At 41.5% G+C, this 16,533-nt stretch overlaps 2 protein-coding genes across 5 annotated transcripts in view; one reads left to right on the forward strand and one right to left on the reverse strand.

Annotated features, from left to right (window-relative positions):
- The window catches only part of wdfy4 (WDFY family member 4), a 40,509-nt gene extending 29,458 nt beyond the window's left edge, over positions 1-11,051 (reverse strand). For 2 of the 3 annotated variants that reach the window (XM_056395236.1, XM_056395237.1), the window contains exons 1-13: positions 9,746-9,993; positions 7,449-7,706; positions 6,025-6,136; positions 5,074-5,198; positions 4,534-4,662; positions 4,214-4,403; positions 3,490-3,679; positions 3,119-3,279; positions 1,674-1,906; positions 1,436-1,575; positions 759-889; positions 394-495; positions 90-280 (exon numbers count right to left, since the gene is read on the reverse strand). In XM_056395236.1, the coding sequence (XP_056251211.1) occupies positions 90-280; positions 394-495; positions 759-889; positions 1,436-1,575; positions 1,674-1,906; positions 3,119-3,279; positions 3,490-3,679; positions 4,214-4,403; positions 4,534-4,662; positions 5,074-5,198; positions 6,025-6,136; positions 7,449-7,706; positions 9,746-9,766 (1,983 nt within the window). In that variant the 5' untranslated portion in view covers positions 9,767-9,993. Of the gene's footprint in view, positions 1-89; positions 281-393; positions 496-758; positions 890-1,435; positions 1,576-1,673; positions 1,907-3,118; positions 3,280-3,489; positions 3,680-4,213; positions 4,404-4,533; positions 4,663-5,073; positions 5,199-6,024; positions 6,137-7,448; positions 7,707-9,745; positions 9,994-10,942 lie in introns of those variants that run through there. The other variant, XM_056395234.1, reaches the window with a different exon arrangement.
- On the forward strand, positions 10,179-16,533 carry si:ch211-223a10.1 (putative ZDHHC-type palmitoyltransferase 6). Of its 2 annotated transcripts, none has more exons than XM_056395239.1 (10): positions 10,179-10,634; positions 12,409-12,544; positions 12,630-12,740; positions 12,854-12,986; positions 13,708-13,886; positions 14,056-14,129; positions 14,293-14,455; positions 14,543-14,625; positions 14,970-15,160; positions 15,530-16,533. In XM_056395239.1, exons 3-10 carry the CDS (start codon positions 12,658-12,660, stop codon positions 16,016-16,018), a joined length of 1,395 nt encoding a protein of 464 aa, XP_056251214.1. In that variant the 5' UTR covers positions 10,179-10,634; positions 12,409-12,544; positions 12,630-12,657; the 3' UTR covers positions 16,019-16,533. The 2 variants fall into 2 exon arrangements, with proteins under 2 accessions (XP_056251214.1, XP_056251213.1); XM_056395238.1 differs by lacking the exon at positions 10,179-10,634 and adding an exon at positions 11,484-11,770.

Below are 16,533 nucleotides of genomic sequence, written 5' to 3' on the forward strand. Positions count from 1 at the left end.
ATATCTGGAAATGTGTTTGGTGTTGTCAATGACTGTGTGTGAATGAAAAATGCACACACACACACACACACACACACACACACAAGTACCTGCAAAAGGTCCCACTTCAACCCAAGCTCCTGCTGTGTTGAGGAGCAGAGGGCTCCTATGGCTGTACTCATGAACTCCTCGGGGTTAATCTCAGCTAGCTGCTCCAAAATGCTCAGAGTGGGACCTCGATACTGATCCTTATCCAAGAAGATCTTTATGTAGGGAACCATACCAAGGTCTCGCACTGAAACTGGAGTATACACACAAAATTAGCCTTAAATATGTAAAAGTAAACACAAAATGGTGACAGAGTAGGGAATTTAACAAAAAAAAATGGACATGAAAAGAAGTGAATGTGTATACCTGTGTTCTTTATCGAACGCAAAGTAAGAGTTGACACAACTTGAAGCATACAGGTAGTGAGCAGCCTCTCACTTTCTTCTACACATTGCAGGTCCTGGGGATCTAAAGAGCACAAGTACAAATTAGAGCAAATTACACAGTAAACATAGAAGGTGACAAGTGGTTTTGAATGTGAAATGTGGCTGCTGAGTCACACCTGCAGGTCAAGGACAAATGTCCACATGCATTAAATGTAAAAATGCACTGAATCAGGACTGAGTTTGCTGCTCAGGTTCGCTGTAATGACATGCTGTTCTGCAAACAATCCCTCTCTGCACAATCGTGATTACATCAGAAGCTGAAGAAATAAATATGTTGGTTCATACTTATTTCAGAGGAAGAAACAACTCCAGCCTTCCTGAGAATCTTAGCTCTCCTCCGAAGTTCCCCAAGCAGCAGCTCCAGAAGACCCCAGTCACTCAACACCTCAGCCAGCATACCACTGTGCACAGTCATCCTACAGAGAACAGAAGATAGATTCTATTCAGCATACATCGAGGAAAAAATGGGTACAAACAAAGCACTGCAATTTCTCAGGAAATACTGTATGGATCTTGATGTGAAAAAAACATATTAATATTAATATAATAATTGTGTTGAGATCTATGACTTTGTACAGTTTGGTGCAAATCCAGATAATAATCTAGATCCAGATAATAATCTGTGTGTAGTGTAGGAGGAAGTGTAGGATTGTTTGGCCTTGGCAGAGGTATGCGCTTTACTAGTTCAAATAGAAATACGCTGTATTTATACCTAAACTTGACAACTCCATCCTGTCTTACCTTTCCTGTGTGTATTTGTCTTAATGATCAGACTAACCAGGCTGTTGCAGTACCAATGGGAGAAGGTTATGTTTTTGGCTATTTCCCATTTAAACTAGCTTTATGAGTGTCAGCTGACAGGAGAACAACAAATTCCGACTAATATCAGAGGATTGATTCAGGACAAAGCGGCAGTATCCTGAACATGAGTGAGTAATATCTTACCAACTCGCACTGCTCACCTGTGAAAACACTTAAGAGCCACCACTCCAAACTCTGTCCCCGCCACCCCTCCAGCCAGTGTCCCAGCCCAAATCTGCTTCAGCACATTAAGCAGTGCACGCAAGGTCTCATGGGGGATGTAGTTCAATTTAAATACCACCTGTAGGGAAAACCCAGCATTTAATCAGACCTTGTATGCATGTTGTATCAAAGACCAAACAAGCACAGAGAGTTTACTGTACACATTAGAAGTTGTACCATCTCTAGAAGCGTAAAGAATAGTTTTTGGACAGGTGCTGGTTTACGCAACACACAGGCAGCCACCTGAGCCACCGACTGGACAGTCCACTCCAAGAGGAAGAAATTGGCTGGATCCCTCTCCCATATTGTCTGCAGGGTTCGAAGAAGCTGGCAGCACAGCAGAGAATCCTGGGAACGCAGCAAGGAGGCCTGAAGCAGGTGGAAGGCCTGCAGGTTCTTTACTGCTAAGCCTGGAGACAAAGGAACATAAGACGATGACAAAAAGAAATCTGAGTATACTTAACCTGTTAAAGGAGGTTTCAGCCCATTGAAACAAGTCGGATTGAAAAGAATACAGTCTGCATATTTGATTATCTTAACTTTTTGAAGTGGGAGAGAACGTATCCTGGTACTAGTCTGTCACAGACAGTTCTGCAAAACACTATCAGCCTGAGGTCAATTTAGCTAAAAGATGTTTTGAATGTAATGCTCGATTTATCTGATTTTACTATGGCAAGGTCAGTCAGTCAATTTCATAGAAAAAGGAAACTCAATAAATCACAAACAACCTTTTAACACACAGCACATGCTGAATCCCAGAAGCCAATTGAGTTATAAATACATAGACGGATTGAACAAACAACATAACATGCATGAAAGCAAAAGAAAAAGTAAGATAATCTGCCTTGATAGGGTTTGTTTGGTGTACTGTCAAAATATTAAGAAAAGGTCTTAGATTTGGGAGCCAAAACACACTTGTGTTTGTTGTAAATAAATATATACCTGGTTAGTAATAGGATTCATTTTCACATTTAATCAAAATTGCATCAGAATAAAATCAGATAAACACAAAGCAGTCCCTGAACACTCTGCTGAAAAGAGATCTACTCCTCGATTTGATTGATGTGTCCTGATTGTGTGTGTCTGTGTGTATGTTTGAATGGGTATGTGTGTGTTTATTATGGACACTCTATTTATGAGTGTTGGATGGAGGTGTGTGTGCATCTATGATAGATGGCTAGTTGCTGTAGGCCAGTGTTGAAAGGATGTGGGGCATCCTAACAGAGTTAGAGGGGAAGCCTCCACTTCATCATCCCAGACATAATCACCTCAGCTTCCCGTTAACCTGAGGGGTGTTGTGCACTGCAGCAGGGTAGCGGTGGGGGAGTAGGAAGCCAGGGTATGTGGTGAATCAGGGAAAGTGGGTGGTGCAATTTGGATGGGTTATATCAGGGCAAAAGTGCAAAGGAGTTATGAATAGTGTGGTCATTTGGGGGCGACCCCCCTCCCTCACGCCTACCTTTGCTGAGCTATGCAAGTGATAATAATTAGATAGTTTGGAGTATGCATTTAGAGGGGATTGTTCCGACTTTATCCTCATGATACAATCAGCCATTAGAGTTAATTAGGGAGTGGTGCCCAGAGAATAACAATGCAGAACTTTTGTTGAATACTTGACCTACCTTTGGTGAGTGGTGGATCAAACTTAAAGCTTGGAGGCTGGGGGTTGGTCACACAAAGAGCCACTTTCAGTTCAGTTTTTCCCAGCAGGGTGAAAGACGCAATGAGAGCCAGCAACTCCTCCACGGGCTGAAACTGATCCATGGACACACCCTCCTCACAGCTTATGACGGTATAATGATATGAGACAAGAAAAAAAGGGTAAGTTAAATGAAGAGCAGAGCGAAATTAAGATTTTTCCCGGTACTGAATCTAAGAGCAGAAAATTACACGTGAATTATTTTGACGTCTTTTCTAGGATGACCTATTTACTACTAATCCTAAAATCACATAGTTGTTTCATTCTTTGTCAGTTCATGTCCTTTTATCTCACCGTTTTAGGATGTTCTTAAGGGCCTGGTAGCCGTTGTTGGTGTCAAACTCAATGAAGAGGGCTGCATTCAGGGAATAGGTGTCTCTAATGAAGCTAAACACAGCCACAGCCACCTCAGCTAGTAGCGGTCCTGAGACGTCAGCACTGATGTGCAGCAGGTTCTGGATGCAGATACGCACACAGTTCTTGCCTAATGCGGGAAAGGAAGTGTTATTGTTAAGTGAGGTCATAGAGCACAGTCAACACACAGTTGACCCAGTTTTCAGTTCAAGAAATGACCGCTAAAGAACAACGATATATTCAATGTGAACGATACAGCAAAGAGCTATTGTCATGTGAGCAAAATATCCTGCAGGAAAATGCAGATAATGATGTCCGAAACAAATAAAAGTAAACTTGTGTACAAGTTTATTTGAGGGACTCATCTGTGCTGATGGACACATCATGTGAAACATTCTTGCAGTGCGTCTGTTGTTGGGCTGTGCGGTCATGTGTCACTGTATAATCAACTCATTACAGGAATAAAAATATCTGGCAGCACAAATAACTTCCCAAACAAAATCTAATTATTCACTTTGTGTGCAGCCTGTTTCTGTTTTTCTGATTTGTCCTTATGTGTTCAGTGTCATTGGTGGAATAGAATCTAATACAGAAAGAAGAACCATTAAACGACTATGAGCTTAACAGAAATGTGACTTGTCTCAATAGATTTGAGTTACCTCACCTAGCAAGCTCGGGACGGTGTTGCTTGTTGCTACGGCAGAAATTGCCTTGAGGACGCGAGAGGCCTGGTGCCTCCAGGAAGCGCTAGTCTGATCCCATAGTGATGTGAGGCCAATGATGAGACACTGCAGTTCCTGGGTTTCCACCATTCGCTCCGCATTGACTGGCTGCCTACAGAGCTGAAGGAGAACCTGGAAAAGAGCAGGGGGAAGAAATGGAAGGTGAAACCAAAACATAATGGAAAAGAATAAAAGCAGCACAGAGCATAGACAACATGATGAAAAGAGTAAAGAGTAAACTGAGGCTATTGCTTCAACTGACCTGTGTTAGTGGCTCCTGAAAGGTCTCTTCTATCGCCGTGTTCTCCTTTTTAGCTGGAAGGCAGACTAGCAGGTACAGACATTTCACCAAAGCAGCAGGGAGCCCTGGGTTTATATAGGAGCATATATCCTACAAACACACACGCGCACGCGCACACACACACACACACACACACACACACACACACACAAAAGATGACAATTTAAAGTGAAATGTAGGAAAAAAGTCTATTTTCAGAAGATATTTACAGGTATGGTACTAATAATAACAATAACCCATATTGTCCCAGTTTTGGGAATTCTGATGCATTTTGAAGGTATGTGTGGATTTATCAATATGGTGTATACCATCTAGTTCACCGTCCAATGCCAGTCAATGACTTAACATAAATAAAGGGCAATTACCCCATAAATGACTCTCATCAAATACTGTATAGAAAGGTTGTCAACTAAACAGCATTGATCAGCTCAAAGTGTAGCACTTTCAGTTTAACTCTGAAAATTCACTTCATTTTAAAACTAACTGTTAATTATCACTCACTGAGTTGTCAGCTGTCAGCAGTAAAAGGGACTTTAACAGCAGCCATCCTGGACTTTCTCCTACTTCACATTTTGTGTCCTCGTCCAGCCTCTGAAAGAACAGCACCACCTCTTCACGAGCCGCCTCTGAAAACACAAAGGACTTAACGTTTACTGAGCCATGACCCCTGAAGACTAAGGGTCATACACAAAGACAAAATATACAGCAAGACTGCTAAATACTATAGCTGCTTCTCTTCACCATCTACTGCTGCAGAAATCATTGAAATCTAACTCCATAAGTCAGTCAAGTACTCAAATAGAGAGCGACATGCATATCTGAAAAGCTTGTGGGTAACAATGTGTTCTCATAAAGGGTTTCATTTCTATTTTTGGCAGCTACAAATTTTTGGGCTACACAACAGCTGTCAAACTGTTAAATTATTTTAATATGACAGTAGTGTGTACATAAAAAGACCTGCTGAGCCTACATTTGAGAAAGAAAAGTCACACCTTTGTTTATTTAAGTAGTATGAAATATCTACTTCACGCACCATTTAACACCTTATCAAACGTCCACCCATACCAGCGCTTCATCAAAAACAACCCCAGAAGTATCTATTTCCCTAAAAACTTAGTAAGACTCTTGCTGCATTCTATAAAAAAAACTCTTTTGCACAAACATACAGAGCAAGACAGGAGAGAGACAACTGACAGAAAATCAGCCTCTTGAAGCATCCCAGCGTCAAGAAATGAACTGTGTATGAGGTGTTTCCCCTTTCCTGTGAACACACTTCATGTGCTTTGGATTTCCATTTTTGATAAAATGGTAGAAGTGACATTTACAACATGAAACAATTTAGTGGAAAAAAACCCACAGTACACTGAAAAAGCAGAAGTAGACAGATGAGATAGAAAGTCCCTATACCTGGAAATAACTGCAGTACATGCTGATATGAGTGGTTGTTTGTACCTGCAGGCCTTTCTGCCAGTCTTTTGTGGATGTTATGGATCACAGTGTCAGCGGTGAGCGCTGCAAGCCCCTTTACGTCCAAGTCTTCAAGTCTGGCACCATCCTCACAGACCTGGGATCAGAGGGGAGAATGTCCATTTTACAGAGATACTGAAGAGCAATAAAACAACTGTTCTGAAAGGTTTAATACAGATGTTGACACCGATGTTGAAAAACTATACACATACTGACAAGTTTGAGTTATACGGAGGTGTTTTTGCTCACCCCATTTACCTATATCACTGGGAGTATTAAGGGAAAATATAACCTTTATTAAAGTAGAATTTATTATTAAACTGATAAGAGGTTTTAGGACTTTACCCACTTTATGTTGTATCTGTACATTATGATATTCAGTGAAGCAACATTAACACATTATAGTTGGATCTCAAGTGCTTTTGCTAATGCGCTACAGTATAAATAATGGAGGGCAGTGCGTACTATATGCTCTTTTCAGTTCCATAAGAGGATATCGCATTTCACTGAGTTTGCTATTCTTAAGTGAAGCCCTGAGTTCTGGTCAAATCTCTGGTCATGAGGCTTATCCGTATACCCACACACACACACACACACACACACACACAGAACCCCACACAAACCAAAGAGCGATTACGTCTGCAGCTGTAAGCCTGATCAATGGTGTTATATATACACACACACACACACACACACACACACACACACACACACACACACACACACACACACACACACACACACACACACACACACACACACACACACACACACACACACACACACACACACACACACACACACACAGATCAGTTAAGGAATTTTCACAGAGTGTGTGTGCACGGGCAAAAAAACAATGGGAGGTATCTTCATAAGTGTGACGCAATTGAGGCACCGAGAGTAAGAAATTCCACGTCTTTCCATTAATCAAAGTGAGGCCTGAAGCTATGGATGTGAAGCACTTTTCCATTTCATGTGACAGACCAGTAAACTGTATTGTTTTACCAAGAGACACATTCATTCAACAGACAGTGCAGTAGTGGGATCAGCTGAGGCCCAAACATCTGACTGCCGACTCATGTTGTTTTAATTGTTCATTCAAGCAGTCTGGAACAGTGTTTGAAATCAGGGAGCCCTGAGGTATCCATTTAACCTTTTCAATGTTCGGTAATAATTAGAAATGTGGCCCCACTTTAAATTCTCCTGCCATGATCCATTAATGATTCTCCAGTTGACAGTCTCCATTTGTTTAAAGAGTTTTACAATAGAAAAACTTCCACTTCAATCATAATAGAAAATAAATAACTCCCTTGGTTGACTGATGAACTGTAAAATATATCTCTGAAAATGATAAATGAAAGAACAATTAGAAACAAATAGGCCCACATTCTTGTCCCGCAGGTCCATACCTGTATGTAGAGAGGTAGGACTTTGACCAGATGTTGTTCTCTCTGCTCTAAAGGATCATGGTCAGTTCTGTGGTCAGAGCTTGAGTATGTGTGAATTCCCAGCTCCACTAGTTGTTTTCTGAGCACTTGTGGGAGTTGAGGATTCCTACAAGAGCCCTCTACTTTCAGCTCCTTCAACTCCACAGAGACAGGTAGCTCCCCTGAAGCACTCAGCTCTCCGGTTTCCTTATTGATCCTCTCCCCTTTAGCAGTCTGGTCCTGGAGGGGGAAACAAAGAGTGTGTGAAAAGTGAGAAATCCTCAAACTGTTCCATCCTTTTTTTTTTAGATATCCTGAGTTGACCTAATATTCAAAATATGTTTTAATCATATTTCCTCAATCTCCAACCAAACCCTCAGCTCTCCTCCCCCACTTGCTGAGCACACTACCTACTTTGAGAAATCACCAGATGGAAGAAAAGACCACTGTCATGTGCCACTCTCATGAACTAGTTATCAACCTCTGCGAGGGATTCGTACAGTATAATTGATGGCCATTTTCAGTAACTGGAAGAATATAATGCCATTAAATGCCATCTTTGAAAGCTGAAACCGCAAATGTTGAACACTTTTTAAGCTTCAAACCCTCCACTGCATGGACTATATTTACCTCTTTTATACCATCTAGTCATATTATTTCCTTTTCTCCAGTGTAGTGTTTAGTCAGCAACAGTAATTGTGCAACAGTTTGATAAAAATAAACAGTCCCGTCCCAAGTACAGGAAATTTGGACATTAAAACAATTGAATGTATAAGACAATTTGAGGTTCACTATGCAAATGATTGAGAATCAGGATGTTTTGTTCTTACAAAATCAAATAAATGTCAAGTCAAGTATTAGTCAAGTCACATTTATTTGAGGCGCATGTTTAAAAACAACACAATACCAAGGCAATCAAATCAGAATAAATCAATAAACAGTGTCAAAGATATAGAAAATAAATACCCATCAAGTGGATCCAAACGTGAAAGAACAAAAATGTGTTTTAAGCCTGTATTTAAAGGAATCAATAGACATGGCAGATCTGATAGAGAGGGCCATGTTGTTCCACAGTCTAGGGGTTGCAACAGCAAAGGCTCGGTCAGTCCTAAACTTAGATATACAATGCGGTAAAGCCAGGCGCCCCAGCTGAGATGACCTGATGGACCTGGGAGCCGAATATGGGATTAAAAGGTCATATAGGACCTTAAAAACAAGGAGTAGCGTCTTGAAATCAATCCTGAAATGCACTGGAGCTGGAACCCAGTGATCTTCAGAGGCCTAAATAGAGTTAATATGGTCTCTCTTCCTGGTGCCCATCAGGAGTCTGGCAGTGGCGTTTTGGAACAAATTGGAGGAGGGATAGGGACAATTGACTAATCCCAGGTTACAGGGATTTTCTCTAGTATAAGTATGGGGAAATGAAGGCATGTATGACTTTTTCAAAGTGTTTGAATGAGAGAAAAGACTTGATTTTGGCAATAATACAGAGCTAGGAAAAGCTAGCTTTTATTACTGCACTGACCTGCTGGTCAAACGTTAGGGCGATGTCAAATATCACACCAAAGTTTTTAACAAGGGAGCACAGGTTGCCTAGGCAGTTGGTAATTGATTTGACGGAGTCAGAGGGGCCAGTTTCAAATGTGACACTGATAAAACCCAAGGATGTTCAGGTCCACTCAATATTGCCCCTAATATTGATAAAGCTTTGGATACTGTGACATTATTATTCCTCTGTAGTTTTCCTAGTCTGTCCTTCACACAGGAGGCTGCTAATGTAAGTTTTACACTTCTCCATGGCACCAGGTGTAGAAGAAGAGCAGACATGTTAGTGTTCGACTGAGGCTTGACGAGAGGATTGTTTCCACATTACAGTGGTATTATTTTGGTCACTCTCTGGTTTGAGACACGCATGATGCACAATGACAGACATTTTTAGAGACAGACTGCTAAACTGATGAGCCAGAGCTGGTAGACTCAGTAAAGCTGGTACAGTAAGTACAGGGAGAGACAGTTCTCATTCCACAGAAATTCATTAATACTTTGATGTTTCCTCATGTGAGTAGGTTCTGTGTGAAACGAGTGTGTGTGAGAGACCGACAGCAAGAAAGTGCAAAAGCATCCAAAGTCACTCCGTCCTGGAAAAGCAGCACATACCTCTATTGTGTTTTATAGTTCCATATAAAGTCATCAAAATGAAAATGTATTCAAGGGTACATGCATTCATGACTTTTCAAAAATAATAAATGCAACACACAGTTAAGTCCCCATATTCTTACCTGTAGTTGTGTAAGAGCCATCTGGGAGTTTTCTTGGAGGAGGACTCTGTCATCTGTGGTGTGTTATTCCAGTGAGTGAGTGGTCTGCCTCTGTTCCCATGTCAGGAGGAAAAGACACGCAGAAACCTGCTAAGACATGACTTACGCCTACTGTGCAGACCCCTTCTGTAAAACTACCCGCCCCTTACTAATCTGCACCAAGCATACTGAACTTTGAACAAGCAGAGTAACTCACATCAGCTGGCCCAAGTCATGTGCCTTCTTACTTCCTTAGAGAAGCAGAAGTGAAAAACTCTTGTTTAGCTGGTTGGTTGGGGCCCTCCCACTGCAGCCCAAAGAAGAGTCCCTTTGCTTTTTATAGACATGTCATGTAAGGCTGGCATGATTATGAATCCCTGTAACAGATGATTCACCAAAGAAGGAAGCAGGCGCAGCTTATATGTGGGTAATTTGAAGCCTTTGACTTATAGGTGAACAATTACAACAAATTTTATTTTGTTGTTTGTGTGCTGATAATAATTGTAAATACAGGCCTGTTTTACTGTTATGGTGTTTAAATGTTTAGTGAAGCAAGAAAGCATCCTGACAGTCTTTTAGTGTTAGATGTTATTTTAAAAATAGTAAGTAGTAGTGGTAAAAGGAGGGTCCGATTAGAGTTTTGTTTTTTCTTAATATTTGCTTCATATATTGAGCTTTCAATCATAAGCAGTATATTGTAGTTTGATTGAGTTTAACTGCACTGAAACTGGTAAAGTAATGTTTGTATTGGTGACATAGAAAATCACAGCAATACCATAACTTAGCTAAACAGCGCCATCTTGTGGGGTTTAATGATACAGAAATACGCCGACAACAGCCAGATAATGGGAGACAAAAACACTGTCCTAAGGTAAATGTACAACCGTAACAACCGGTCAATCATGTACCTTTTACTTACTGAAGATATGTTAGCAGTAAAATCACAGGTGTAACCAATGGCATGATGACGCAGCTATATTAGTCGTGCGCTGGTATGGTGCATGCTAACTCAGTGGCCATTTGGGCACTAAAACTGAATTAAGCCAGCATTAATGCAATTAATTACATTTTTACCTCATATGAAAAGTCAGTGCGTCTACACTGAAAGCAGTATGCAAACTTGTAATTACAAAAAAGCGAACAAAAATAGTGTGTTGTCACTGATTAACATTTAGCTACCTCCACCTGTAGAAAGTCAAAGCCCCTCTCTCTGGACACTGGCGAGCTCGATGGCGCACTGTTCCTCATTTTCAAGCCAGTTTATTCCTTGTGCCGGTGCCTGCTCAATGTTGACTCCAGCCGGTACCTCCACTTCAATCATTTGAAAATTTTTACCCTTTCATGCCCAAAAAGTTGGACTTATGCCAGTGTGGCAAACGCTGTATGATTACCTGTCTATCTTACAGGCGAGTTTCATAAGAGGCACGTAATCACTAAAAATGATGCATTTCTTTCAAATAATAAATAACACATTTCTTTCCATGTATGACTTTACGTTCCCACTATGTCTTTACGTCTAAAAACGTGTTTATACTCTGTAAATATAGTGTAGGTAATTTGCAGGCCATAACACTACCATGTTACGTCGTGAAACACTGCTAATTAACGTTTGGGGTGTTATCTTATTTATAGGGACCACGTGTTTTGCTGGCGCGTTGACGTCGTGGGTCACGTGGTCAGCTCCAGCCAATGAGGTGTCCAGGGCGTGGTCTGCCTCAATCAGTTTAGCACAATGAAAGATCCCCGTTACTTTGCTACGAAAGATGATCTCCCTTCTCGCCTTACCTTATGATGTTGTAGCGCTTCGTCCGAGGAGCTGATTTTGTTCCCGTTGCAGTTTGCAGCCTGTGCAAATAATAGCAGGCTGCTCCCGTTGTGCACTCACAATGCATCCGATGCCTGTGTGCTCCGTTAGCGGCGGAGACATATTTGACTGTATACAGAGAGGAAATGTTGAACAGTGTATACACTTCGTTCAAAGTGATCGATCAGTCCTCAAGCAAAAAGGTAAGATGCAATAACAAGTTCACATCTTGATTAGGTCTGTGTTGCTATTTTATTTGTGAAACTACAGGCCACTACTTGCCACTGTGTTCCTGTGTCAGCACATTTAGCCTGTAATTGTGAGTGGTTGTATTTCCTGATTTGTTCATAATAAAGCCAGAGAACTGCAGTTGAACATAGTACACAAACCTGTTATACCTGTTGTCATGTGTCTGTAATACACATCTGTTGAAATCCGCATCATATGAATAGATTAAGTTAAAATGTGCAAATATTATAGCACTGAACAAGTATCATTCATTCATTATATTTTGTTCAAAGTTTAAACTTAATCATGCTTCAGTGTCTCCTGGTGTGATTTTTTTCCTAATACCAAGGGGAAACCTAACCCTGTAGCAGCTCCTGTGAGATGGTCTGGCACAGATCTAGATGGACAGATCCTGTGACAACCCAACACAAAGTCACATTGTGCCAAAGGGAACCCTAACCCAAGCTCCAGAGGGTTTTAACGATCAACAGGCTAACACACCATGTATTTGTGTCAGACTTATCTTGTTAGTCTCAGGGACTGCAGATCAAATTTGAAGGTCAGTATCTTCAAACCTTACTGTGATCATGTGCTTGTGTTTACCTTCATCCAGGCTGGGGTGGTTTCACCCCGCTCCACTACGCTGCCCTCCATGGTAACCGTGTCCTGGTCGACCTTTTCCTTAGTAATGGAGCTGACCCTAACCTGACGTGTGATGCAGGACAGACAGCCTTTCATTTTGCCTGCAGGTGAGCAGTAGGTCTGTAGTGTTAAACAAATGTGCCTGGACTCTCAAGGTGTAATAACAGTTTGTACTTTACTTACTCTCCTCAGGCAAGGAAACATCTACATCATACACCAAATGATGCAGTATGGAGCTGATCTACGCCTCATAGACCTGCAGGGAAAAACGTCACTGCATCATGCAGTCACTGGGGGCAACATGTGAGTGGAGGAAACAACACATCTTAGTCTTTTTTTTTGTTTTTTCTTTGTGTGACTACACAGTGACACACAAATATATTATGCACACACTAACTGTTAGTTATCGCTCCCAGTGTTGCAGTGCACTATTTGTGGGAGACGGGGATGTTCAGATTCTCAGACACAGACATGTACCAGGTGACACCCCTGCACCTGGCTGCATCCACAGGCAACACAGAGGTGGTCCGGTATCTGCTCAGAGACCAGGTATGATACAGTCTTCACTCTCTCACGCACTCATATGCTTTAGTTGACGAACAGTATCACACGGGGGAATTATCTTACAGTTTTGTAACGCGGTAAAAATGTTTTTGATGCTAACATTGAGCCAAATGAAAACTGTTGCTGCGGCAGCTGAGAATTACCATGCAGCCAAGAATGTTTGACTTTACTCACCTTCTAGCTGTTTTTAGTCACTTTTAGCTCATTGTTTTGGTTCTCAAGATTAAGTCCCACACTCATGAACCACCCACATAAAAATGTAGTCAGCCATTATCAGCAAATAACCTCAGCTTAATACCTGTACACAACCCAGCATTAAAATACCTAGAGTAAAAGCTTTCTAAGGTTTCTATGTACACTGAGTTGTCAGTGTATAAAATTAGTTACATTGACTGCAATCCTACAAACAGCTCTGCAGTAAAAGCTGCCTGTTGGGTCCTGATTCAAGTTTATGATCATTTTTGTGGCTGCAGTATGTGGTCGCATTGCATTGTATTTCATTATATTGACATAAATGTAACCAGGGCCCAAAAGCCCCCTCAAACCAGAGACAATCTGAGCTCATACACTTGGAAATGGGACAAAGATCGGCGGAATCTTAAAGATGCTTTTGTGAAGCAGGTCTCAACGCAGATGTGACCATCTTTCAGCAGCTGTGGCCACCTTTTAGCAGCTGTGCACCTCAACCCTCTTGTTTATGTCTCAGAGATGTGCTGTGGATGCAGTTGACCAGCAGGGAGCGACAGCGCTTCACGTTGCAGCAGAGAGGGGAGTAGTGGAGGTGTGCTGGACACTGCTGCAGAGAACAGGATGCAGGATGCTCCATCAGAAGAGCCACAGCGGCCTCACACCACTGGATCTCTGCAAACAGGGGAAAACATTTAGGTGAATCTGCTGTCTCTAGAAAAATGTGGAAAAACACTGACTGCACAGGACTGTAACACTCCTCTGTGCCTTCAAAATATACAGTATATTTGCTTTTCCAGATTTTACCATTTTCTCTTGGGATCCTAATGCTGATTAGTACATGGCTATACTGTCTATTTTTCTCTAGACATCAGCAACTCACCAAACTACTGAGTCGGCACATTAAAGAGCCAATACACCACAAGCCAAGAGAGTCTCATGGTAAATATTACTCTATGGCTTTCATCATTCATTTCAATAAAACAAGGACGTAATGATGATAACAATGGTGATGATAGTGGAAATGTATCATTAAAAGTGTTGTGTGTGGGTGTGTTTATAAGTTGAGTATACGTGTTTTGCTTTATTTGTCTCTTCTCACCAGTTTTATACTACTGGACGCTGTTTTTTCCAACTCTGAGTGGAGCTGCCATCCTGCTAATAGCAGCCATGTTGGGAGGCTATGGGGGTCTGATCTGCAGCTTGCTCTTCCCCTGGCTGGCTAGAAGCATCTTCACACAATACCACCGCATGACCACATACCAAAGGTGTGATGAACATTGCAGAATGTGACATGTTTATCAGGAAATCAATGTATTTTAGTGTTTGTAATAACAATAGTTTGTCCATTCCAGGTCACCCAACCCGATCTACTTGGGAACGCTTATAGCGGGCCTGTTCCACTCCCTGCTCTGCTTCTTTGGAAAAATAATGCCTAATATCCTTAACAGAGGTAGCACACATTAAGTCTTACACCCATGCATGTTTTTGGATCTCAGTGTTGCTTGGTTTGTCATTTGTCTTGTTGTCTATGATTGTACTCAGTGAATATCAAAATTGAATGAGCATATTGGACTGATATTTTCAAAACACGTTCATACTCAGCAAGTTATGAATTCTTTGCATTTTGAACAATCTACATGTTTTTTTTTCCATTCAAAGTTGTCACTTGGCCAATGCTCTCTTAGTTGTCTTGTGCACCCAAATATAGACAATACAGCAAATGTAATCCAGGATTTTTGTATATTGATATGACGAGGGTTCATCCTTAACCTTTTGAATGTGTGTGGCCAAACAGTCCTCTGGTCCAGGTGTCAATGGTCCACTTCTCCCTAGTGCTCGGTTTGTTCTGTAAGGTTCTGACACAGGACCCCGGGACACTGGACAGAGCGGATGCCGATCCTCGATTCTCCTGTATCGCTGACCTGGTTGAGAACAACCAGAGCCCTCACAGGTTCTGTCCATACTGTGAGGTAAGACATTTGCACTGGTCATGATTCACAGAGCATACACCCATATTTACCTGTGTATCCAGGTATCTAACTATCTGGTTACCAGTCTTTTCTGTTTGGATCTAGAAATGTACACACAGGTTTTCCCCTCCTATACACCCCTGTTCAAATTTCAGATGTCAAAGCAGCCATGTATTGTATCTAACAAAAATAATGATGAAAGCAGGAAAGATAAGCTAATCAAACACAAAACCCTTGTGTGGTTTTGAAAAAAGTTGTCAGTTAAGTTTAAGATGCACATTTTCTAGTTCTTGGGCTACGTCGTACAAAAAGTTACATTCGTTTTTATAGATATGTTGCTGTGCTTCACACCCTGTCCTTTCCTCATAGCTGTTTCAGCCTGACTACACTAAACACTGCAAGCTGTGTGAGGTGTGCATCAAAGACTACGACCATCACTGCCTTTTCCTCAACCGCTGCGTCGGCCGGGGTAACCACCGCCTCTTCCTCTTCTTCATCCTCTCCATGGTGATTGCCCACCTTCTTTTTGTTGCCACGGCAACAAGTTACCTGTACGACAAGATGCCTGCTGGCAGTCGAAGCTTGTCACTGTGGCTCACGTTGTTAGGGCAGGAGTTCTGGGTTGCGGTCATGATTGTTATGAACACGCTGACGCTTTTGTGGGAGGTGTGGCTACTGACCGAGCAGTTTGATGCCGTTGCCACAGGAACGACCACCTACTTCAGACAGTGTGAAACCTCAGCACGACAGAGGTCGCTAGGACAGCGCTGGGTTATAGTACTGTCATTTCTGCTGGAGGGTCGAAGACGAGTAGGCAGCGGACAAATACGAGAGGACAAAACTGCCATAGACATTTAAAATTGTCAGTTTTTGTCGAATGCAGCTGTTTCATCATCGGTCACTTACAAATCTACATCCTCAGTTTAGAGTCTTCGGTGTGCAGTCAACTTTGTGATAATGTCCTCTTTAGATTCAGTAACTTTCGAATGCCATATAACATGTTGTACTTGAATGTAAAATTTGATCATATCTTAATATTTTATTTTAATATATACAGTCGACTATACAGTAGATTTGTGAGCAGATCTGTCCACAGTGGCTAACAGGATAACTAGCACTAACTGTTTAGTCGTTCACCTAGTTTTTAGAGACCTCACTGAACACTTTTAAGATAACAGTGTTTTTGATTAACTTGTTGGATAACATTGTTCTGTGTGTAGTACTGGATATTTCCAAAACTGTGTTTTAGCAGGAAACGCCTCTGATAACATGAACACTCACATTCACAACTGTGTTTTTCTACTCCGCATCATCTGACTTTTTTAACATCGTTGTTAATCGTTGCTTTAAATAAAAGCATAAAGCATACTGTA

This window comes from Seriola aureovittata, chromosome 14 (assembly GCF_021018895.1).
Source record: "Seriola aureovittata isolate HTS-2021-v1 ecotype China chromosome 14, ASM2101889v1, whole genome shotgun sequence".
Lineage (NCBI taxonomy): Eukaryota > Metazoa > Chordata > Actinopteri > Carangiformes > Carangidae > Seriola > Seriola aureovittata.

What these genes read in the sequence shown, in the direction of transcription:
- si:ch211-223a10.1 (XM_056395238.1), top strand. Translation starts at nt 11,650, where the DNA reads ATGCATCCGATGCCTGTGTGCTCCGTTAGCGGCGGAGACATATTTGAC. An exon ending in ATCAGTCCTCAAGCAAAAAG is followed by an intron (nt 11,771 to 12,408) that starts GTAAGATGCAAT and finishes ACCTTCATCCAG; the next exon opens with GCTGGGGTGGTTTCACCCCG. An exon ending in CTTTGGAAAAATAATGCCTA is followed by an intron (nt 14,626 to 14,969) that starts ATATCCTTAACA and finishes AACCTTTTGAAT; the next exon opens with GTGTGTGGCCAAACAGTCCT.